Genomic DNA, 26,168 nt, shown 5'->3' with positions numbered 1-26,168 from the left:
CCCTGGTGGCGGAACATGGGACTGCATGCTTTACAGATACACAACAGTTTGGGTTTCCATATTTACGAAAGGATATACTTGTTCAGATAAGGTTCACAAGGTTGATTCCAGAGATGAGGGGGTTGACTTATGAGGAAAGGTTGAGTAGGTTGGGCCTCTACTCATTGGAATTCAGAAGAATGAGAGGTGATCTTTTCGAGACGAATAAGGTTATGAGGGGGCTTGACAAGGTGGATGCAGAGAGGATGTTTCCGCTGATAGGGGAGACTAGAACTAGAGGGCGTAATCTTGGAATAAGGGGCCGCCCATTTAAAACTCAGATGAGGAGAAATTTCTTCTGAGGGTTTTGGATCTGTGGAATTTGCTGACTCAGAGAGCTGTCGAAGCTGGGACATTGAATAAATTTAAGACAGAAATAGACAGTTTCTCGAACAATAAGGGGTTATGGAGAGTGGGCGGGGAAGTGGACCTGAGTCTCTGATCAGATCAGCCATGATCGTATTAAATGGCGGAGCAGACTCGTGGGGGCCGTATGGCCTTCTCCTGCTCCTATTTCTTATGTTCTTATGGTCTTATATGCATCGGATCATTCCAGTGCGCCATTTCTTAACATGCAACACATATCTGCATTCGGCAGGTGATTGCTGCACTATATGCCCGGAGAAATGACTACATAAAGTTTCCTATGACTGCCCAAGCAATGCGTGAAAGGGCTGTGGGCTTCTCCAGGATTGCTGACTTCCCAGGGCTGCATTGATTGTATCCACATTGCCATGTGAGCACTTTTGGAAGATTCCGAGATGTAAAGGAACAGAAAAGGCTTCACTCCGTTAATGTGTAGCTCGTGTGACGACATGCATCGCATCATGTCAGTTGATGCGAGATACCCTGGGAGCACCCATAATGCGTTCATCCTACGCGAAAGTGCTATATCTGCCATGTTTCAGCAGCAGCCGGAAGGGCAGAGCTAGCTACTGGGAGACAAAGGGTACGGCCTCGCCACCTGGCTTATGAAGCCACTACGCGTAACCCGGACGGAAGCTGACTGCAAATACAACATATTGCACATTGCGACGTGCAGCATAATAGAGAGGACCATTGGCATCTTGAACCAGCGGTTCCGATGCCTGGTCCGTTCCAGAGGCTACTTGCAATACTCCCCTAACTGCTGCATAACTTAGTCATCATGAGGCAGCAGCAGCTGGTAGTAGAAAACCCACCTGAGGTGAGAGTGGCTGATGGTGAGGAAGAAGATGCAGATGACGAGGATGAGGAAGCCATGTACCCGGAGCACGATGGCGGAGGAGGGCGGGCTGTCGTGCCCCTTTAACAATTGCTTGAGTCTTGCGCCAGCAGTTCATCCATGAATGCTTTCCAGCCTGAAGACTCAGCGACAACTATTCAACATGGATCATGTTTACTGTTTGGACCTGTTCCGTAATGTTGTGTTGTGTTAATGGAACAAATAATGGAAATGATGATTCTTTTCTTCAAAAAATTGTGTTAATAATGGAACAAATAATGGAAATGATTCAGTTATAATTTAAAATATATTTTATTCAAAAGTTTAACACTTGTTTGCATTTAACTTTAATAAAAATATTCTTGTATCAAATTTTAAAGTTTTCAGTTAAGATCACTTACAAACTCAAAGATCACTTAAAAACTTTAAGATCACTTACAAACTTTTCAACTTGTAAATTTACATAACTTACAAAAAACGTTTAATTTGGGAACAGTTACAACAAAAACAACAATAATAACAACAACAGCAGCAGCAAAGAAAAGCTGCACCCATTTCTCCTCCACCTTATTCTAAGACCACCTGCTGTGCTTGGTCTTGGTGACTCCACCCCTGCCCGGAGGTGGTGGCACAGCGTTTCTCAGGTTGCTACAAAGCTTATTCTTTCCAGCATCTCGGGTAATGCGCACTTCTTAATGGGGGGGGCATGGAAGACCCGACTTGGGCCTCTTCAGAGGTTGGTCTGGGGATTGGAGTGGGAGTGGCAGTTGATTCCGTCAATGGCCGCGGGGTCTAGGCATGTTCCCTTATTGCAGCAGCTAACTCCGATATTCCCTCCTTCATGTTCACCAAAAATGTGTCAACTACTTTCGACATTCCCTCCCTCATGTGCCGGGACAGTGTTCCCATTTCTCATGAGAGTATTGTCACTTCTCCTGTCAGTCCCAATACCTCATCACCTACCCCACTGATGGTGCCCAGGAGTGATCGTGTAAGGTCAATGCTCTCCGCACTCATTGCCATCATCTGAACCACATCTGTTCGATCCTGCGCCTCAGGAGAGCGCTGTCGAGCTCTCCTTCCCTCCTCACCCTGGGTGTGACTCGTTGCATCCCACTGGGACCCGCAGCCTTGGATGGTGGGGCCCTGGGTGTTCCTCACTGCATCCCATTGGGACCCACAGCCTCAGACTGTGAGAAACCATGGAATGTCCCAACACTGGTACCACTCAGGAAAGGGCCTGGTACCTCAATGGGCGGCACCTGCACCTCCTCCAGAGTGAGGGCTTCATCTCGCCCTCCCCCCATCCCGATGCTCTTGGTCTGGAAGGTGGGATTTGAAGATATTCTCGTCTTCAGGCTCATCTGAGTCTGAATAATCTTCTGCATTGGCTTCAGCCTCGTCAGGGTTGGCCTCAAGTTCTGCAAAATATAACAGAACAGACAAATGGTTAGCAGCAGAGGAGGGGGCAGGGTGGCATGAGAAGGCTCACACAGTGCAGGCAGCAGGCTGATGTGAAGGACCACGATGAATGATAGCACGTTGCATCAACCGAAGCGTAGGTGACGGAGACATCCCCATGAACTGAAGCATGGCTAGCCCACGCAGTACTTAACATTTAGCAAAGCCAAACTGTGGAATTTGCAGGACTTGCCCTCTCCCTTGAGTGTGGGCCCAGCTTGTGCAGTGGTGGTTGCTTTTCTCCAGGCAGGACCCATCAAAGCAGCGACGCTCTCTTCCAAGTGTGTCAGTGGTTGCAGATTTGCTCCTGTTCAAGTTCTTTCTCGTTTGTTGTGGGCCACCTTCCCCTGCAAAGATGAAAATATAACTTTTTAGAGATGGTGTCTTTCTGCTGGGTGGGACATATACAGATGGTCACATTTACAATTGCAATTCCATTGAATAAATGAAAATATTACTTGCACTAACTACTTGATCAAGGTCCTGCCACTTCTTTTTGCACTGGTCACCATTGCACAGTAATCTTCAAGTTGGTTCCAGCGTTTCTTCATTTCTTTTGGTGAAACTTTTATGTGACCTCTGCTGGTATCCAGCTCATGCCATCTGGCCTCAATTACAGTAACTAGTGCTGAGAGAAATTCTTGGTCCTTGAGCCGTGTTGCATCTTGTATTGCAGCTCCGATTCGTCCAATAAGAATTAAAGTTCTCACACACAACTAATGCTTCAAAAATGGCCGAATGCAGACCGGGAGCTGTACTGGGCATGCACGCCTATAGCAGTCACGTCAAAAACATAATTTTTTTTCCGCGCATGCGCAGAAGGGGAAACATTGTTTTTTCGGCGTAGACATTAGACTCCACCCCCCAAAGCTAAAGGACAGGATGTGCGGCATCAATTTCAAAAAGTAGAATGGGGAAACTTGCTCGTTATTTTTTCGGAGTAGTCGGGGCCAAAAATAACGGGCGTAACTCTAGCATTACGTCAAAAAACGGCATTAGGAAAAATTGAGCCCCATAGTCTCAGGATAAGAATATGTGAATTTAGATTTTAAACACACTCAAAGTAACCCTAATGTACAATGCCTGTATCCATGCAATAAACTTTGTATTTAGATCGGTTTAAATTTGAGAGTGAATATACGACCCTCGTATTCTGAACATTGTAATGGTTCACACTTCTTGGCTATAAAATCATAAAATCATAAAATCATGCAGCACAGAAGGAGGCTATTTGACCCATTATGCCTGTGCCTGCTCTTTGAAAGAGCAATCTCATTAATCCCACTCCCCTGTTCTTTCCTCATAGCTCTGTAAAGATTTCTTTTTCAAGTCGATATCCAATTCCTTTTTGAAATAAATAATTGAATCTGCTTCCACCACCCTTTTAGGCAGTGCATTTCAGATCATAACAACTAGCTGTGTAAAAATATTTCTCCTCTTCTCAACCAGGTTCTTTTGCAAAATAGCTTAAATCCATGCCCTCTGGTTACCAACCCTCCTGCCGGAGGAAAATATGTATTTAAATTATTGTAACCGTTAGTGTCTTTTTCCCCCTCACTGAACTCTGCAGTAACTGCATTCTATGAAACAAATAATGTTCCGCAGCCAACAGGAAGGACTCTAGAGCATGGCTGACGTGTGCATCGCTGTTTAGACTTGTTGCTGCAAAATTTAAAACATGGTATTTGGAATTTCCCGCCCATGAAAATTCCAGTCAAACAACAGAAAAAAAGACGAGTGTGAAATGTTGCTTTAAATGGCGGCTGCTTGTATCTGGGTAAAACTGCCACCACAGCAGTTCTCGAGATGTCTTGTCATCAATATACATTTTGATATTGATCCATGTAGAAATGCAAGTACTAAAACAGTAATTGGGCAATTCAGTGCTCTCATCTCACTCGATGTACACACTTTTCCCTTGGAAAGTAATTTCTACTGGCATGCTGATTCAATACGAGTATAATTCATCTTGCTGCACTGCCGCAGGATTTCACCCAACCAAACAAAAATAATTGCTGCACCTTGAGAGTTTTTGAAAGACCTTTTTGTCAATAAGCAAAAAATTTAATTGTACAACTCACTTTATTCAATTTTTCCCAGAAATTCAATCGATGATGAATAAAGAATAATAATTCTGATATAATAATCTGGTTACCAGTATTCAGTCCCAGAAGCAACCAATACTACTTAATGCTGTTGCTACAGAACACCAAGAATGAGTAACACAAAGTAATGAACATTGTGGAAAGTCAAGGGATATACTGTTCATACAGTGTGATCTGTGCCGAACTGGTTTGTATCCTGTGCATGGGATCAAGTGGGCTGTTGTATTGATCGTTGCTGTAATGTTGTCATTGATACATTGTCAATCAAGCTCATTGGAAAGAAGTTGGTTAATCCCATAATTATGATAGTTTATTTCACATCCTCAGGGCTCCAGGTTCAGCTTGCTCATTCTCCAGCCAGAGTTAGCAAGAGAATGCTACAGAGATGCAGTTTTCCCAACATCCATAGCAGTTCATTATAACTAAAGGCCCTATAATTTTAATATATATTTTACTATGGTTCTGGATGCTGGAATGTCTTGAGCGGATGTGATACCATGAAATTCTGCTCTGAAATCAGTAGGGGGCTCTGTCCACAGGCCCCTATTCTCAGCCATTGCAATTAGCACAGTAGTAAATTAAATATTTTAGAACTCTTTTTTTGAAATTAAAAAAAAAGTTTTTAATAGTATTAAAAATAAACTTCCCTTCATAGACAGGGTTTTTAATATAAAAATAAGTAATAACATTTATTTTTTCTATCCATTAATACTCTTATGCTGGTCTGTTTTAACCAGGCGTAAGAGTTCGAAGGACATTCACTGGGCAAGAGATGGGCAAATAGCCCAAATCTTCACCCGCGAAGGCCCTTCTCCTGGGGGATGCGTGCGATCTGTCAAAAGACAGTTTGACAGATCGGAAATGCCGGGTTCGGGCGAATGCGCTTTGCACACCTCAATTTGCAGGGCCTCTTCGTGTGCGTGCATACATCGTATGCACCCAGAGAGGCTACAATTTCAGGACCAACATCTTAACTGTAGGATTGGGGCTTTTCAGAAACTTGCCACTTTATAGAAAGAACTCCACCGGCACGCAATCATTCTGTCTGTCTCTCTCACTCAGGGACACTTCACAAAACCATTCAAATTACTGAAATTAGAAATAGTTTTGTCTTTGAGTCACTTCTTTTATAAAAAAAAAAAAAAATTCCCAAGTTGCAAATGATATGCTCCAATCCTAACTGCAAACAGATGTCTTTGGTTGTCCCAAGATGAGTAAAAGTCCATTAATAATCCTGGTTTTTAAGTTGTCCTGGAGATTTATTTATATATGTGTGTGTCTGAAAGTGCTTACCATAATATAACTTCTGCAATGTATTACTTAACCTTTACTGCAGGTAGAACGAGAAAAAGCCATCCTCCTGATCAATCTGAAGGACTCACAGACACAACTGGAACATACCAAGGGTGCACTGACTGAGCAGCACGAACGGGTTCACAGTCTGACCGAGCACGTCAATGCAATGAGGAGGCTTCAGGTCAACAAGGAGTTAAAGACTGACCTGGAAAATGAGAAAGGACGGGAGTCTGGGGAAGAAACCCATGATTATGAAGTGGACATAAATGGACTAGAAATCCTTGAATGCAAGTATAAAGTAGCGATCACAGAAGTAATTGATCTCAAAGCCGAACTCAAATGCTTGAAGGAAAAATACAACAAGTGTGTGGAGACATACACAGAGGACAAGACCAAATACGAAAATCGAGTGCAAGAGCTGGACGAGCAGGTGAGCTGTCTGGAGAAAATGAACAAAGAATACAATGAAAAAATAAGAAATTTTGAAACAGAAATTAAGACATTAACAGACACTGCAAATGAGGGTCATAATACACTCAACACAGCCCAGGATGAACTGGTAACTTTTAGTGAGGAACTTGCACAGCTCTACCATCATGTTTGCTTGTGTAATAACGAAACCCCTAACAGGGTGATGCTGGATTATTACAGGCAGAGCAGGGTCACCCGCAGTGGAAGCCTGAAGGGACCAGATGATCCAAGGGGGATTTTGTCTCCACGACTTGCCCGAAGGGGCATGGCCTCCCCGGTTGAGTCGAGAAATTCGCCAGACCATTCCTCAAAAGACAAAGTGGAGGCTGGTAAAGAAAATGCACAACAGAGCCCTTCAAAAGTAGCCAACAGCACGGTATCACCTGCAATAACTGCTCCCCCCTCTTCCCCCGTCTCCGACGCTAGTGACATCAGAAAAGAGCCCATGAACATCTACAATTTGAATGCCATTATAAGGGACCAGATCAAGCATCTGCAGAAGGCAGTGGACCGGTCTCTGCAGTTGTCGCGGCAAAGGGCAGCTGCACGGGAGCTGGCGCCAATGATTGATAAGGACAAAGAGGTTCTGATGGAAGAGATCCTGAAACTGAAATCGCTGCTGAGTACAAAACGCGAGCAGATAGCAACTTTACGGACAGTTCTGAAGGCCAATAAGCAGGTAGGGTCATGCAAGCAAAACTAGGCAGTCCGGAACTTCTCCTACACTTGCTTTGACTGTTTTGTATACACGTGTAGTTTTTTGGCTCACTTTGCGAACCCCGATTATGTCCAATGGGAGAGTTATGTAACCTCAAGAAAGCATGATGAAACAAATTAAACTCACTGTTGTGCGGTTATTTAACATCAATACTGAGAAAATTGCTAGTGTATTATCAGGGACTGAGTAAGTGAGTGTAAACTGAGAGAGAAAGTCAGAATGGTTTTGTGAAAGGCATTTAACAAAGCTAATATAGTTCTTTGATAGAGTCACAAAGCTGGAGGATGGAGGTAGATCAATGGATGTCATATACATGGATTTTTTACAGGCATTTCAAAGGGCTCTACACAAGAGGCTGCTAGATAAGTGAGGTGTATGGAATTGGAGGTAAGATTGTGGCACGGTTAGTATAGTATATGGAGAAAGAGTCAGATTGAACACTGTGAGCTCAAAGTAATGTGTCACCTTAGTCTTTTATTGCAGGTCTCCAGAGTGCCTCTCCAACCAGTGAAGCATTCTTAAATACCTGTGCTCCCAAGGGATGATTATATCCCTTAGGTCTCCGGGGATTGAGCCCTTTGGTGGCTGTACAGAGTATATACAAGTCCAGATACATAACATTCCCCCGCCCAAAGTCAATAGTGTAGCTATTTACAATGTGAGTCAATCTGGGGCCCTTCTTGCCCTGGTTGATCATCTCGGTGTGAAGGCTGGTGTTGTTGAGTCATTTGTTGTGCCCTTGCTGGGCTGCTGTGCAGCTGGCCTTGCTGGGCTGCCTGGTGTGTTGGGCCCTGCAGGGCTGCTGTGGATGATGGGTTCTGCTTCGTGGTCAACCGTGGTGTCGACTGGTGTGTGTGTTGGGGGATCAAAAAAGATAGGGTCCAAGGTGGGTTGCTCAGGGTAGCCGTAAATCTTTTCATGAACAGTTCAGCAGGTGGGATCCCAGTGAGTGAATGTGGACTCGTGCAGTAGCTAAGCAGGACTTGGGATAGGCAGGTCTGCAGTGAGCCTTCAGTTACCTTCTTCAAGCCTTGCTTGATGGTTTGCACTGCTCTCTTTGCCTGACCATTGGATGCTGGTTTAAACGGGGCAGATGTGATATGTTTGATCCCGTTACAGGTCATGAATTCTTTGAACTCAGCAATGGTAAAACACAGCCAGTTGTCACTCACCAGGACATCGGGTAAGCCATGTGTGACAAACATGGCCTGCAGGCTTTCAGTGGTGGCAGCGGATGTGCTGGCCGACATTATCTCACATTCAATCCACTTGGAGTACGCGTCTACAACCACAAAGAATTTTACCCAAGAATGGGCCTGCATAGTTGACGTGTACCCTAGACCATGGTTTGGAGGGCCAAGACCATAAACCCAGGCGCCTCCCTGGGTATATTGCTTAACTGCGAGCATGTATTACATCTGTGAACTCAGAACTCTAAGTCTGCATCGATACCGGGCCACCACACGTGGGATCTGGCTATCGCTTTCATCATTATGATGCCTGGGTGGGTACTGTGGAGCTAATTGATGAAGGTGTCTCTGCCCTTCTTGGGGACCACTACTCGATTGCCCCGCAGAAGGCGTCTGCCTGTATAGACATTTCATCTTTGCGCCGTTGGAACGGCTTTATCTCTTCCTGCATTTCCACTGGGACACTGGACCAGCTCCCGTGAAACGCATAGCTTTTGACTAGATATAATAAGGGGTCCTGGCTTGTCCAGGTTTTTATCTGCTGGGCAGTGATGGGTGATTGCTCACTCTCAAATGCTTCCATAACCATGGCTGGATCTGCGGGCTGCGCTATTTCCACCCCCGTGGTGGGCAATGGCAGCCTACTGAGAGCATCGGCGCAGTTTTCTGTGCTTGGCCTGTGGCCGATGGCATAGTTGTATACGGACAACATGAGTGCCCACCTCAGGATGCGGACCGATGCGTTGGTATTTATCCCTTTACTCTCAGAAAACAGAGATATAAGTGGCTTATGGTCAGTTTCCAATTCGAATTTTAGCCCAAACAGCTTTTGATGCATTTTCTTTACCCCATAGACACACGCTAACGCTGCTTTTTCAATTATGCTGAAGGCTCTCTCAGCCTTAGACAGACTCCTGGATGCATAAGCAACCGGTTGCAGTTTGCCAAAATCATTGGCTTGTTGCAATACACACCCGACGCCATATGACGACGCATCACATGCTAGTACCAAACGCTTACATGGATCATACAACACAAGCAATTTGTTTGAGCATAACAATTTTCTCGCTTTTACAAAGGCATTTTCTTGGCTTTTGCCCAAAATCCATTTGCCCCCTTTTCATAGCAAGACATGTAGTGGTTCTAGCAGAGTGCTGAGACCCGGTAAGATGTTACCAAAGTAGTTCAAGAGTCCCAGGAACGACCGCAGCTCCATCACGTTCTGTGGCCTCGGTGCGTTCTCAATTGTCTCCGTCTTCGCGTTGGTGGGCCTGATGCCATCCGCCGCAATCCTCCTTGCCAAGAACTCCACTTCAGGTGCCAGGAAATCGCACTTTGAGCGTTTTAACCTGAGCCCCACGTGGTTGAGCTGACTAAGAACCTCCAGGTTCTGCAGATGCTCGACTGTGTTCCGACCTATGACCAAGATGTCATCCTGGAAGACCACGGTGTGCGGGACCGACTTCAGTAAACTTCCCATGTTTCTCTGGAATATCGCCGCTGCTGATCGGATTCCAAATGGGCATCTGTTATAAACAAAAAGACCTTTGTGCGTGGGCTTTCAATTCCTCCAGTTCCTGCATCATGTAGGCTGAAGTCAGATCCAGCTTCATGAACGTCTTTCCTCCCGCCAGCGTTGCAAAGAGGTCGTCGGCTTTTGAAAGGGTATTGGTCCTGCAGGGAGAAATGATTGATAGTTACTTTGTAATTGCCTCAGATTCTGACGGTGCCATCTCCCTTGAGGACTGGGACAATAGGACTGGCCCACTCGCTGAACTCGATCGATGAAATGATGTCCTCTCTTTGTAGCTGGTCGAGCTCGATTTCTACCCTTTCTCTCATCATGTACGGTACTGCTCTCGCCTTGTGATGGATGGGTCGCGCCCCCGGAATTAGGTAGATCTGCACTTTTGCTCCTTGGAATTTCCTGATGCCTGATTCGAACAGCAAAGGAAATTTGTTTAAGACCTGGGCACACGAATTGTCGTCAGCTGGCGATAGCGTTCGGATGTCGTCCCAGTTCCAGTGTTTCTTTTCCAGCCAGCTCCTGCTGAGCAGCGTGGGACCATCACCCGGTACTACCCAGATTGGTAGCTTGTGCACCACTCCATCGTAGGAGACCTTTACGGTAGCACAGCCGATTACAGGAATCAGTTCTTTTGTGTAAGTTCTTAGTTTCGTGCGAACTGGAGTTAAGACTGGCCTTGAGACCTTGTTGCACCACAACCTTTCAAAAGTCTTTTTGCTCATGATGGACTGGCTCGCGCCCGTGTTCAGCTCCATTGACACCGGGAGTCCATTTAGTTCAACATTCAGCATTATCAGGGGACAATTCATGGTGAATGTGTGCACCCCATGTACCTCTGCCTCCTCTATCAGAGGTTCTGTTTCGTCGTGATCCTCCGTGGATCTGTCCTCCTCTGCAACGTGATGTTTGCAGGTTTAACAGGCTTTGCAGCTCGCCTGCACACTTGTTGGAGGTGTCCCATTGTTCCACAGCCCTTGCAAATGTACTCTTTGAATCGGCATGAATGGAAACGATGATCACCCCCGCAGCACCAACAAGGTGTTAATGGCCTTGCATTCATCAACTTTGATGGTGAACTCTGAGACATCTGCGGACGTGTAGCTGCAGGTATGTGTGATCTGCCCTGTCCGTTACGATTCTAAAACAACATCACTTTGTTCACAGTACTTGTAGTAGCACTTATGTGCTGAGAGATTTGCTTCATATTGTCACTGGTGGCAATGAATGCCTGGGCTATCGCTATGGCCTTACTCAAAGTTGGGGTCTCTACAGTCAAACGTTTGCGAAGTATGGTTTCATGGCCAATGTCAAGTACGACAAAGTCTCTGAGCATGTGCTCCAAATGTCCTTCAAATTCGCAATGTCCTGCAAGGCGTCTTAGCTCGTCGACATAAATCGCCACTTCCTGGCCTTCAGATCTTTTGTAGGTGTAGAACCGTCGCCATCAGAACGCTTTCCTTTGGGTTCAAATGCTTTCGGACCAGTGTGCACAAATCATCATACGATTTCTCCGTGGGTTTCGCAGGAGTGAGCAGATTCTTCATGAGGCCAATACGTTGGTGTCCCACAGACGGTGAGGAGGATCGCTCTACGTTTGGCAGCGCTCGCTTCCCCATCTAGCTCATTGGCCATGAAGTATTGGTCGAGTCGCTCCACAAAAGTTTCCCAATCATCTCCCTCTGAGAATTGCTCCAGGATGCCCACTGTGTTCTCTGCATCTTTGGGTTTGCTATCTGTATCTCGTCACCAGTTGTTGTGTATGGAGAAAGAGTCAGACTGAACTCTGAGCTCAAAGTAAAGTGTGACCTTAGTCTTTTATTGCAGGTCTCCAGAGTGCCTCTCCACCCTGTGAAGCACTCTTAAATACCTGTGCTCCCAAGGGGTTATTAGATCCCTTGGGACTCCGGGGAATGAGCCCTCTGGTGGCTGTACAGAGTATATACAAGTCCAGATACATAACAGATCGGAAATTATTTGGGAGGTAGGAGAAAGAGAACTGGAATAAGAGAGATATACGTAGACAGGCAGAGATCAGTGGTGTCCCCAGTAACTAGTGCTGGGCCCTAGTTAGTCAGTCTAAATATAAATAACCTCAATTTTGGAATTGAGTTGAGTATATCCAGATTTGCAGGTGATGCTAAGCTAGGAGTTGAACTGTGAAAAAGGGAGCGCAAAATTGCAAATATTATTTAATGTAACTAAGTGTCAGATAATAGGTTTGGATATATGAATGGTAGATGGAAATAAAATTTAAAATGGGGATGCACTTGGGAATAGAGGAAAATAAAGGGTTTAGAGTTCCAGGTATATAAGCATTAAAAGCTGCCTTGCAGGTACAAACAGAGATCCAAAAGGCTAATTGGCTTCATCACGAGGTATATAATTAATGGAGAGAACAACCCTTCTGGGCCCATTGACATCTGCACCCAAATTCCAGTATGTGCTCCTGAAGCTTTATGCTGGTGAGACAAATCCATAAAGTCTACCTTATAGGATATCAAATTATGGGAATACTGCAACAGAACTACCAAGTGCTGGTCAGACCTTATTTGTTGTATTGTGTTCAGTTTTCCAGTGCTCTACCTTAAGAAGAATTTACTGGCCATAGACAAATCCAGCAACATATTAACCAGGTTGATAGTTGAAATGAAGGGATTGACTTATGCTGAGAGACTTGTTAAACTTGTGCTGTATGATATAATCTTCATCATAGGCAGTCCCTCAGAATTGAGGAAGACTTGCTTCCACTCTAAAAATGAGTCCTTAGGTGATAAAGGAGTGGAAGATGCCTGTGCGTTAGTTCTTTTAATGTGGGGTGGTCATTGCACACCGGCTACCACACTGGCTTAGCTGAGCAAGGTCTTGGTCCAGTGGCAAGGGGGTCCAAGATGACTGGAGACCAGGCACTGCTGTATGAGCCTAGTTGCCTACGGCGAGATGTTGGCCGCAAGCTCGGCGCTGAGTAGCGTCTTTGATGGTAGGTGGTCCGAGGCTTGGTTGGGGTCAGACATTGAGGGGGTCATGATAAAATAAAGAGTAGTCAACACACATTCCAAAGGCGAAGGTCGTGCTCGATCAACTTTATTGAATTATTTGAAGAAGTAACAGAAATGGTAGATAAGGATAATGCAGAGGATGTACTACATTTTGATTTTCTATAAGGTACCAGTAGACTCATGACTAAGGTCAGAACATGTGAAGCCAAGGGACAAGTAGCAGAATGGATAGCAAGCTGGCTACAAAACAGAAAACAGAGAGTCGGGGTTAAAGTTAGTTACTGACTGGCAAAAGGTGGGGTGGTGTTCCACAAGTATCGGTGCTGGGACAACTGTTGTTCACCATTTAGATAAATGATTTGAACTTCGGAATCAGAAGTACAAGTTCAAAATTTTCATACAACACGAAATTGGGGGATGTAGTTAATTCAGAGGAGGACTGCGACAAAATACAGGAAGATATTAATAAACTTGCAGAATGGGCACATAATTGGCAAATGAATGTCAACATAGATAAGTGTGAGGTGGTACATTTTGGTAGGAAGAAACATAGAAACATAGAAAATAGGTGCAGGAGTAGGCCATTCGACCCTTTGAGCCTGCACCACCATTCAATATGATCATGGCTGTTCATTCACCTCCGTAAGGAGGCCACATGCTCCTTGGAAAATAGTCTATCTGGAGCAAAGGAGCAGAGGGATCTGGGGGTACAGATACACAGATCACTTTAAGTAGCGAGATACAGGCTAATAAGGCCATAAAAAAGCAAATAAAGCATTGGGGTTCATTTCTGGAGGGATAGAATTGAAAAGCATAAAAGTTATGTTAAACTTGCATCGAACCTTGGTTAGACCACACTTAGAGTACTGTGAACAATTCTGGTCTCCATATTATAAAATGGATATAGAGGCGATGTGCAGAAAATATTTAATAGAATGATGGGTATAACCTCTCAGTTTTAGTCTCAGAAAAGATGGAAGAGGCTGGGGCTCTTTCTCTAGAAAAGAGAAGACTGAAGGATTACTTGATGGAGGTCTTTAAGATTATGAAAGAATTTGATCGGGTAGTCATAGAGATGTTGTTTCCACTTGCTGGAACACCAGTGCTAGGGGCCATAAATATAAGTTGGTTACTAATAAATCCAATGGGGAATTCAGGAGAAATGTATTTCCACAGAGAGGGGTTAGAATGTGGAACTTGCTACCATAAGGAATAGTTAAGGCAAATAACAAATGCATTTAAGGGGAAGCTAGATATACACATGAAGGAGAAAGGAATAGAAAGATATGTTTGGGTTAGATGAGGAAAAGTGGGAGGAAATTTGTGTGGAGCATAAACAACAACTTGTATTTATATAGTGCCTTTAACATAATAAAACATCACAAAGCGCTTCACAGAACCATTATCAAACAAAGGATGGAGACCGAGCCACGTAAGCAGATAGGACAGACGACCAAAATCTTGGACAAAGAGAGAGATTTTAAGGAGCCTCTTGAAGGAGGAGAGAGGGGTGTGTAGAGGGTTGGACTTCCAGAGTTTGGGGCCTAGGCAGCTGAAGGCATGGCCGCCAATGGTGGAGCAATTAAAATCAGGGTGGCGCACGTGGACAGAATTGGAGGAGTGCAGAGATCTTGAATGCCTGTGGTGCTGGAGAAGGCTACAGAGGCAGGGAGGGGCAAGGCCATGGAGGGATTTGAAAACAAGGATGAGAATTTTAAAATTGAGGCATTGCCAGACCGGGAGCCAGTGTGGGTCAGCGAGCACAGGGGTGATGGGTGACTTGGTGCAAGTTAGGATATGGGCAGCAGAGTTTTGGATGAGCTCAAGTTTATGTAGAATGGAAGATGGATGGCTGGCCAGGAGTGCACTGGAATAGTCAAGTCTAAAGGTAACAAAGGCACGGATGAGGGTTTCAACAGTAGATGAGCTGATGCAACAGCGGAGTTAAGCAATGTTAGAGGTGGAAGTAGGTGGTCTTGGTGATAGACTGGATATGTGGTCAGTAGCTCAACTCCATGCCAAATATGACCGAGGTAAATGATCTGGTTCTGCCTCAGACAGTTGACATTGGGAGGGATGGAGTCAGCTGGGGAACGGAGTTTGTGGTGGGGACTGAAGACAATGGCTTCTGTCTTCCCAATATTTAGTTGGAGGAAATTTCTGCTCACTCAGTACTGAATGTTGGACAAGCAGTCTGACAAATCAGAGACAGTGGAGGAGTCGAGAGAGATGGTGGTGAGCTTAAAGCTGGGTGTCGTCAAAGTACCTGTAGAACCTGATATATATTTATGGATGATGTCACCGAGGGGCAGCATGTAGATGAGAAATAGGAGGGGACCAAGAATAGATCCTTGGGATACTCCAGAGGTAACGGTGCAAGAGCAGGTAGAGAATCCATTGCAGGTGATTCTCTGGCTATGATTGGATAGATAAGAATGGAACCAAGTGATGACGGTCCCACCCAGCTGGTTGATGGAGGAGAGGTGTTGGAGAAGGATAGTGTGGTATACAGTGTCAAAGGTCAAGAATGATGAGGAGTGATAGTTAACCACGATCACAGTCACACAGGATTTCATTTGTGACTTTGATAAAGGCCGTTTCAGTACCGGGGCGGAAATCGGATAGGAGGGATTCAAACATGGAATTGTGGGAAAGATGGGCACGGATTTGGGAGGCAACAACACATTCAAGGACTTTGGAGTGGAAAGGGAGATTGGAGATAGGGCGGTATTTTGCAAGGACGGGGGCGTCGGGGGGGGGGGGTTTGAGGAAAGGGGTGATGACGGCAGATTTAAAGGGGAGGGGGAATAGTATGAGGAGAGGGAACCGTTAACAATATCAGCAACATGGGGGCCAGGAAGGAAAGTTTGGGTGGTCAGCAGTTTGGTGGAAATAGGTTCGAGGGAGCAGGATGTGGGACTCATGGACAAGTTGAGCTCGGAGAGGCCATGACAGGAGATAGGAGTGAACTTAGAGAAAGATGCGAATTTAGGGCTGGGGCAGGGGGGGGAACCTTTGTAGAAGTCTAGCCTGCAGGCTAGAGGAAGGGAGGAAAGCAGCAGAGCCAGCTGAACAGATGGTTTCAGTCTTTGTGACAAAGAAGCCCATGAGCTCCTTGCATTTGTTGGAGGAGAGCATATAGAGGAGTACGGGTAGAGGGGTTTAAGGAGATGGTTTATAGTGGAGAAGAGAAGGCAGGGACCCATTTGGCCGAATGGCCTGTTTCAGTGCTGTAAATACTGTGGCTTGTAATTCACAGCCACTATGGGCGCGTACATGGCGCGTACATGGTGCATACATGCCCATAAGAGCCGCATAAGCTCCGGGTTTTCGCACATGAAGCGACAGCGTGAAAACCCGTAATTTGCTATATGTCAAGAATTTTCTTGACAGATTCAACGCATCCCCCGGAAAAGGGCATCCGTGGGAGGAGAGTTGGGGTATTCGCCCAACTTCTGCCTGGCGTATTTCCGTGAAATTCTTATGTCTGGTAAAAGCAGGTATAAGGCCTGCTTTTACCAGCATAAGAGTTTAAAACATTTTTTTTAATTTAAATCATTTAAACATTAAAAATACTGTACAATGTTTATTTTTAGCCCCATTTAAAACATTTAAATTTATTTTTCAAAAAATTAAATTTTTGCTTTAAACATTTAATTAAATGGCATTTTAATTCATTTTAAATATATAATTTATTTGATGTGTACATATTTTTTAGGGTATTCCCATTCATGCTTACGAGACCAATATAATGTAATACTGTACTATGTAATACATTCCCAGAGACACAAAGGTTAAGGGGCATTTGATTGACTTGTTTAAAATAGTGAAGGGAAGTGTGAGGGTAGATAGAAAAGGACTCTTCCCTCTAGTAGGGGAATCTAGAAAAAGGGGAATCTAGAAAAAGGGGACATGGGATGATGATGATTGTAGTGTTGATGCAAACCTATGTTGTCAGGTTTGTGTCTTGCCATACAACTGCATCACCCTGGATATCACTGTGGGTCTGTCTTACAATACTATCAAACATTAGGATCGTAAGGCCTCAAAAATGTTAATGAGGTTGCTCCCCATACTGCAGTCTCAGCACTAAACAGTACCAATACAAGATGGTCTTTTTGATGGACCAATAAGGGTGACATGGGGTTGCCCCAAGGTCACCAAACAAGAATCATCACGTGCCCTTTTTGGGCATCATGAATAGATGCTGGATGGTTAGCCTGTACAGCTACCTTGGTTTATGTTCCTTAAAGCGGAATCAACTTGATAGTTGCATCAAGCAGCTGCATGTACACCTGGGAATTTCTTTGTTAATCTGGTTTCCTTGGGTTTCATTACTGCAGCTAGAGATATCAAACTACACCTGTGGGTATTAGCTGAGGAAACTTTTACCTGACCTCTGCCTAAATGACTCTCTGGTATCCAGCTGCCCTTCCTTTATCTGCCGGCACTGGAGGAGGAAGGGGAGGGTCAGAAGAAGCATGCAGTAAGAGCCCGCCTCGGTATTCAAGATGATTACAATCTTGTGTGCCTTACACCAGAGGTTCATAACTGGGGGTCCGCGGTCCCCTATGGGACCCGTGAGAGATTTCAAGATGTCCACCAAAACCCAAGCTAAACCAATCATTATTCTCGCTGCTTCTTCAATGAAACCAATCGAAATCCAGTTGTAACCTCTAGTCAATCAATTAACCAATAGATTTTTCTTTTGCTCCAAAGTCTGAGCCCTCCTTTTCATTTAACCAATAGAAACTGTTGTTTTATCCATCATCTCAATCTGCCGCCCTCCTGACCAACAAGCTTTGCCTGACTTGCGCTTCTGGGTTAGAGGTGGCCAATCTGGTTGTCCGGTTTATTCGTCAATTTGGATGGACAAAGCAACGCCAATCAGTGCACCGATTACAGGTTGGGTTGGGGGTGTTCTCCTTCAGACATGACAGGGAAGGGTGATCGGGTGCAGAAAGAGATACACCAGGCCCAAACCAACAGGGAGCACATTGAGGTTATCACCAGCCGCATCAAAAAGATCATGGATTTCCTCAATTCATTCGGTAAGGAGCAGCAGCCAGTGAATAATAAATAACCAGCGGTAACAATAGATTCATCAAAGAAGAGCTTCCTCTTTACACCCACTCACTCCGGTGGGTGTCAGTAATGCTGGGCTTTTGGCCTATGTTAGTTTGTCTCTGACTTGATGGCAGTGTAAAAATAAAATTGCATCAAATTTCCAGTTATTGATTAAAGGTATTGGGGTTAATATATGATTGGAATTTTTCTTCCTAATTAGTCACATTCAGAAAGTAAAACAATAATAATAAATACATAGGTCTAATTGTATAACTAATTTTTATACAGAAAAAATAGTTGTGTTGTATTACAGGGGGTCCCTGAAATTTTTATAACTGGGATGGGGGGCTGCAGAAACAAAGGTTGAGAACCTCTGCCTTAACCTAGTCCTTCAAAGGGCTGTTAGCTGGTCGTGAAAAAACCCTGTCTCAACCAGTGGACATTAAATACATTTATACAAGACATGCTGCATGCTGCACCTTGTTATGGCTGCGTGCTTCATTCACGTTATGTGGGCTACAGGATAAATGCTTTGGCATGCCAGCAACGCACGAGATAGTGCTAAAATATGGGCATATGGTGTATTTGGAAAGTAGGTGAACAGCTGATAGAGAGCCATGCATTCTCCTGCTGTGGTGATCTACCAAATTTTACAATAAGAACATAAGAAATAGGAGCAGGAGTAGGTCACACGGCCCCTCGATCATGGCTGATCTTCAACCTCAACTCCACTTTCCTGCCTGATCACTGTATCCCTTGATTTCCCTAGAGTCTAAAAATCTATCTATCTCAACCTTGAATATACTCAATTACTCAGCATCCACAGCCCTTTGGGGTAGAGAATCTCCAAAGATTCATAACCTTCTAAGTGAACAAATTCCTCCTCATCTCAGTCTTAAATGGCTGACCCCTTATCCTGAGACTTGTGCCCCCTGGTTCTAGATTCTCCAGCCAGGGGAACAACCTCTCAGCATTTAACCTGACAATCCCCCTCAGAATCCTACATGTTTCAATGAGATCACCTCTCATTCTTCTAAACTCCAGAGCTTATCGGCCAATCTACTCAATCTCTCCTCCTAGGACAACCCTCTCATCCCAGGAATTAATCTAGTGAACCATCAATGCGGTGCAGTTAAGAAGTATTGTAACTGTGTAAAATTAAGCAATTTGTGAGCCCACTTACATTAGCAACCTTTATGAAACCAGCAAATTTCTTCCTAACCTGGCTCCATGATCAGGCCAGAGATGAAACAGCGTTCACTCTTTCTTCTATCTGAATTTAGGTTGCTGTCACACTACTTTTCAGAGTGGGGTGATTCTCTGTTTTCAATCAAGTCATCCATCTCTTTAGCACTTGTAAAGGTGTCTTCAGTAGTATCCATTTTAATCAGGACTTGCAACAATAAAAGGATAAGATACAGACACTCTGAGAACAACACACAGTTGTCATGAAGAGCAATATATTACAAAATTCTAAGATCTTATTCAAGTTTGGTGTTTTACTGAAATTGCATTTAGTGCAGAAAGCAAAAGTGGCATTGTAGCTAAATGCGGGATGTCAGTGAGGCCTGATCGTCAATATGGACCGTACCTGCCAGAGAGAGTTCCAGGTGAGTGGCCCATGCTTCCTGCCAGGGAGTTAAAATTTTAAGATGCCTTTACTCTCCGCTCTGAGATCCAGTTCAAACCAACACTTAGGGAAGAGTTTGCCCATCGGGCTGCAGAGTTCACAAGAAAACTGAATTGAAAAGTTACATCATGCTGCAGATACCAGTTTGGCAATTTGACAAATTCAACCCCATGTTTACTGATTGGAGAATCAACAGTCGGCTACTCGCAGGGCATAGCAACAATAACATAACTAATGTTTGCTATTGATTTTTAAATAGCTGTCTTCCTTTATTATTTATTTTTAGATATCATTTCACTGCACTCTTTTTTCTCCCAATGGTGCTACTTTTTATTTTATTTTTGAAGAATTAGGGAATCAATTCTTTAATCCAGCCAGCATTTGTTCCCTCTCTGAGTCAAATAAATGGACGTGATATTAGGAAATCAATACCTTCAAGAGAAACGTGAATAAAATTGATGAGCAAAATAAGCTTTCCAAAAAGGAAAGATTTGTGATGTGGCAGATCTAATGTTTTCTGTGACTTAGCATGGTAGCTCTGCACAGTAGTTTTCATGAGCTGAGCCTGCCCACAAGCTCCATCCAGAGAAATTATCTCCCCTTTAACTCAGAGTAGCAGGTGTTGTATATGGAGAAAGAGTCAGACTGAACACTGTGAGCTCAAAGTGAAGTGTGACCTTAGTCTTTTATTGCAGGTCTCTAGAGAGCCTCTCCAACCTGTGAAGCCTCCTTAAATACCTGTGCTCCCAAGCGATTATGGGATCCCTTGGGACTCCAGGGGATGAGCCCTCTGGTGGCTGTACAGAGTAAATACAAGTCCACATATATAACAACACTCCCGCCCCGCCAAAGTCAGTTTACAATATGAGTTGATCTGGGGCCCTTCTTGCCCTGGTTGATCGTCTCGGTGTGAAAGCTGGTGTTGTTGAATCATTTGTTGGGTCCTCGCTGGGCTGCCTGGTGCGTTGGGCCCTGCAGGGCTGCTGTGGATGATGGGTTCTGCTTCGTGGTCAACTGTGGTGCCGGTTGCCACTGGTATGTATGTTGGGGGATGAAAAAAGGTAGGGTCCAAGGTGGGTTGCTCAGGATAGTCCGTGAATCTGAGTTTGATTTGGTCCAAGTGTTTCCGGTGAATGAGTCCATTTGAAAGTTTGACCTGAAACACCCTGCTCTCTTCTTTGGCCATGACGGTGCCGGGAAGCCACTTGGGATCTTGTCCATAATTTAATACAAGTACAGGATCATTGATTTCAATCTCGTGTGACACTTTTGCGCTATCATGGTATGCACTTTGTTGAAGCCGCCTGCTCTCTACCTGTTCATGTAGATCAGGGTGAACTAACGAGAGCCTTGTCTTAAGTGCTCTTCATGAGCAGTTCAGCAGGTGGGATCCAAGTGAGTGAGTGGGGTCTCATGCGGTAACTAAGCAGGACTCAGGATAGGCGAGTCTGCAGTGAGCCTTCCGTTACCCTTTTCAAGCCACTGCTCTCTCTGCCTGGACATTGGTTTGAACAGGGCAGATGTGACATGTTTGATCCCGTTACGGGTCAGGAATTCTTTGAACTCAGCACTGGTAAAACATGGCCCTTTGTCGCTCACCAGGACATTGGGTAAGCCGTGAGTGGCAAACATGGCCCGCAGGCTTTCAGTAGTGGCAGCGGATATGCTAGCTGATATTATCTCACATTCAATCCACCTGGAGTACTCGTCTACAACCACAACGAACATTTTACCCAAGAACGGGCCTGCATAGTCGACGTGTATCCCAGACCACGGTTTGGAGGGCAAAGACCATAAACTTAGTGGCGCCTCCCTGGGTACATGGCTTAACTGTGAGCATGCATTACATCTGTGAACATAGGACTCTTAAGTCCGCATCGATACCAGGCCACCACACGTGGGATCTGGCTATCGCTTTCATCATTACGATGCCTGGGTGGGTACTGTGGAGGTCATTGATGAAGGTGTCTCTGCCCTTCTTGGGGACCACTATTCGATTACCCCACAGATGGTAGTCTGCCTGTGTCGACATTTCATCTTTGCGCTGCTGGAACGGCTTTATCTCTTCCTGCATTTCCACTGGGACACTGGACCAGCTCCCGTGAAGCAAACAGCTTTTGACTAGAGATAATAAGGGGTGCTGGCTTGTCCAGGTTCTGATCTGTCGGGCAGTGACGGGTGATTGCTCACTCTCAAATGCTTCCATAACCATGGCTAGATCTGCGGGCTATGCTATTTTCATCCCCGTAGTGGGCAACGGCGGCCTACTGAGAGCATCGGCGCAGTTTTCTGTGCCTGGCCTGCGGCGGATGGCGTAGTTGTATGTGGACAATGTGAGCGACCATCTCTGGATGCGGGCCGATGCGTTGGTATTTATCCCTTTACTCTCGGAAAATAGGGATATAAGTGGCTTATGGTCAGTTTCCAATTAAAATTTTAGCCCAAACAGATATTGATGCATTTTATATACCCCATAGACACACGCTAACGCTTTTTCAGTCATGCTGTAGACTCTCTCAGCCTTAGACAGACACCTGGATATATAAGTAACCGGTTACAGTTTCCTGAAATCATTAGCTTGTTGCAATATACACCCGACGCCATATGACGACGCATCACATGCTAGTACCAAACGCTTACATGGATCATATAACACAAACAATTTGTTTGAGCATAACAATTTTCCCGCTTTTACAAAGGCATTTTCTTGGCTTTTGCCCCAAACCCATGCGCCCCCTTTTCATAGAAAGACATGCAGTGATTCTAGCATTATGCTGAGACCCGATAAGAAGTTACCAAAGTAGTTCAGGAGTCCCAGAAACGACTGCAACTCCGTCACGTTCTGTGGCTTCGGTGCATTCTTGATTGACTCCGTCTTCGCGTTGGTGAGCCTGATGCTGTCTGCCGCAATCCTCCTTTCCAAGAACTCCACTTCAGGCGCCAGGAAAACACACTTCGATCATTTTAACCTGAGCCCCACACGGTTGAGTCAACTAAGAACCTCCTCCAGGTTCTGCAGGTGCTCGACTGTGTTCTGACCTGTGACCAAGATGTCATCCTGGAAGACCACGGTGTGCGGGCCCCGACTTCAGTAAACTTTCCATGTTTCTCTGGAATATCGCCGCCGCTGATCGGATTCCAAACGGGCATCTGTTATTAAAAAAAAGACCTTTGTGCGTGTTGATGCAGGTGAGAGCCTTCGATGATTCCTCCAGTTTCTGCGTCATGTCAGATCCAGCTTCATGAACATCTTTCCCCCCGCCAGCGTTACAAAGAGGTCGTCTGCCTTTGGTAGTGGGTATTGATCCTGCAGGGAGAAACAATTGATAGAATCTGTGGCGATTACAAAGTAACTAACGGTGCCGTCTCCCTTGAGGACTGGGACAATAGGACTGGCCCACTCGCTGAACTCGATCGGTGAAATGATGCCCTCTCTTTGCAGCCGGTCTAGCTCGATTTCTACCCTTTCTCCCATCATGTACGGTACTGCTCTCGCATTGTGATGGATGGGTCACGCCCCCGGAATTCGGTGGATCTGCACTTTTGCTCCTTGGAATTTCCCGATGCCTGGTTCAAACAGCGGAGGAAATTTGTTTAAGACCTGGGCACACGAAGTGTCGTCAGCGGGTGATAGCGCTCGGACATTGTCCCAGTTACAGTGTATCTTTCCCAGCCAGCTCCTGCCGAGAAGCGTGGAACTATCACCCGGTACCACCCAGAGTGGTAGCTTGTGCACCGCTCCATCATAGGAGACCTTTACAGTAGCACTGCCGATTACAGGAATCAGTTCTTTTGTGTAAGTTCTTAGTTTCATGCGAACTGGAGTTAAGACTGGCCTTGAGGCCTTGTTGCACCACAACCTTTCAAAAGTCTTTTTGCCCATGATGAACTGGCTCGCGCCCATGTCCAGCTCCAGCTCTATTGATACCGGGAGTCCATTTCGTTCAACATTCAGCATTATCAGGGGACAATTCGTGGTGAATGTGTGTACCCCATGTACCTCTGCCTCCTCGATCTGAGGCTCTAGTTCGTCGTGATCCTCTGTCCTCCTCTGCAACATGTGGTTTGCAGGTTTAACAGGCTTTGCAGCTCACCTGCACGCTCGTTGAAGGTGTCCCATTGTTCCCTTGCAAACGTACTCTTTGAATCGGCATGAATGGAAACGATGATCACCCCCGCAGCGCCAACAAGCTGTTAATGGCCTTGCATTCATCACCCTTGATGGTGAACTCTGAGACATCTGCGGATGTGCAGCTGCAGGCTGCCCTGTACATTACGATTCGAAAACAACATCACTTTGTTTACAGTACTTGTAGCAGCACTTGTGTGCTGAGAGATTTGCTTAGTATTGTCACTGGTGTCAATGAACGCCTGGGCTACCGCAATGGCCTTACTCAAGGTTGGGGTCTCTACAGTCAAAAGTTTGCGAAGTATGGTTTCATGGCCAATGCTAAGTACGAAAAAGTCTCTGAGCATGTGCTCCAAATGTCCTTCAACTTCGCAATGTCCTGCAAGGCGTCTTAGCTTGGTGACATAACTCGTCACTTCCTGGCCTTCAGACCTTTTGTAGGTGTAGAACCGGTACCTCTCCATCAGAACGCTTTCCGTCGGGTTCAAATGCTCTCGGACCAGTGTGCACAAATCGTCGTACAATTTCTCCGTGGGTTTCGCTGAAGTGAGCAGATTCTTCATGAGGCCATACGTTGGTGCCCCACAGATGGTGAGGAGGATCGGCCTTCGTTTGGCAGCGCTCTCTTCCCCATCTAGCTCATTGGCCACGAAGAATAGGTCAAGTCGCTCCACAAAGGTTTCCCAATTATCTCCCTCCGAGAATTGCTCCAGGAAGCCCACTATTCTCTGCATCTTTGGGTTCACTATCTGTATCTCGTCGCCAGTTGTTGTGTATGGAGAAAGAGTCAGACTGAACACTGTGAGCTCAAAGTGAAGTGTGACCTTAGTCTTTTATTGCAGGTCTCCAGAGTGCCTCTCCAACCTGTGAAGCCTCCTTAAATACCTGTGCTCCCAAGTGATTATGGGATCCCTTGGGACTCCAGGGGATGAGCCCTCTGGTGGCTGTACAGAGTAAATACAAGTCCACATATATAACAGTAGGTGAGACTTTATGAGGGGTACATAGGCCCTGGGTAATTCGGAAGTTGACTCAACTGGTGGAGACACCCAAAAAATAGTGGTTCATCAATGGCAATCTTGCAGCATTTTTCTAATTACAGATCCCTCCTGTGGAATTAATTGGAATATTGGAGCGAGGCTTCATTACTGGCACTTCCCACTTATTGCCACTTTGGCTGCCAGTTTGAAAGTGAGAGAATCCAATTTATGTTTAAATTCAGATTCATAGTGCTGGCTAGATATCGATTGTTGGTAGATCTTGGGACTATGTTTCCCTGCACTTTTAGCAGGGAGACGCAAAGAGGGGATAGCAAGGAAGTAAATAAAATAACTTCTATTAACTGAGCCAATCTTGGATTTGTTAGAATCGGGTTCAACAGCGGTGTCCCCACTGTTGAATAGCCTGCCAATGTTCACTGTCAAGAACAGCTAGTAGGGAGAGGGCAACCTGGAATTGTGGAACCATATCCAATGCCTATAGGAGAGAAGGGGAAAGCAAAAATATCCCAATTATTAAATCCATGGATGTTATCTGGAGGTTTGCTGGATTTAGTAGAATTTCATGAAATTAGAGATTTTAATTTGGGGGATCAAGATAACAGACTTGAAATGTCAACTTTCTCTGAGCTCGGCTTTCTATTAAAAGAATGATTGGTACAGCTAGGTGGTTCCGTGCTTTTGAGGGCTGTGCCGTATTTGATGAGATCTGTGTTTCAAGTCTAAAGATAGTGCCTGGATTCAACCATCACATAGAGGAATGGACCATAAGACCACAGGGATGTCCAAGGTTGCCTGAATGGTCTGGACTACACTGCTCAGGAATATGAATGGGGAGAACATTTTGAACACCCATCATTCTGTTCAACAATGATTTGGCACTTGACAAAATCTTGGGATTGACCAGGTTTCCAGCTGCAGAATAGAGGTGGGCTGGAGCAATTGCAGTGAGTTGGATACAATGGGCTCGAGATGTAGGTCAGGTTGAACCAAATCTAAATTCCAAGTAGGCTGGTTTGTCTGCCCTTTTAAATACATTTTTATTAGACCCCGTTGCAATAGAGGATTGTGAAAGTGAAAATCCATTTGGATGGATTTAGATCTTTTGGAATTTGATCAGTTCAGATTATTTCAGACAAGAGCCACCACTGCCCATATCCATGAGCATAGAGATAAGTGTTGTTCAGTAATGTCTGAAGCTGACTAGAAAATCAAGGTGCTATTTCTTGAAATCCAAAAATGAGCAAATTGGTGTTCTATGCATTTATATAGCATCTTATTATATCCAAATGACATCCCAAAGTGCTTAGCATCCAATAAATTATATTTAAAGTGT

At 45.0% G+C, this 26,168-nt stretch overlaps 1 protein-coding gene across 2 annotated transcripts in view; it reads left to right on the top strand.

Annotated features, from left to right (window-relative positions):
- The window catches only part of bicd1a (bicaudal D homolog 1a), a 366,450-nt gene that overhangs the window by 281,426 nt on the left and 58,856 nt on the right, over positions 1–26,168 (top strand). For both annotated transcript variants that reach the window (XM_070901670.1, XM_070901669.1), the window contains exon 5: positions 6,146–7,255. In XM_070901670.1, coding sequence (XP_070757771.1) covers positions 6,146–7,255 — 1,110 coding nt within the window. The remainder of the gene's footprint in view (positions 1–6,145; positions 7,256–26,168) is intronic.

Source organism: Pristiophorus japonicus, chromosome 15 (assembly GCF_044704955.1).
Source record: "Pristiophorus japonicus isolate sPriJap1 chromosome 15, sPriJap1.hap1, whole genome shotgun sequence".
Taxonomy (NCBI): domain Eukaryota; kingdom Metazoa; phylum Chordata; class Chondrichthyes; family Pristiophoridae; genus Pristiophorus; species Pristiophorus japonicus.
The sequence above is the reverse complement of the archived record's forward strand: the minus strand, read 5'-3'. Positions and strand labels throughout refer to the sequence as shown.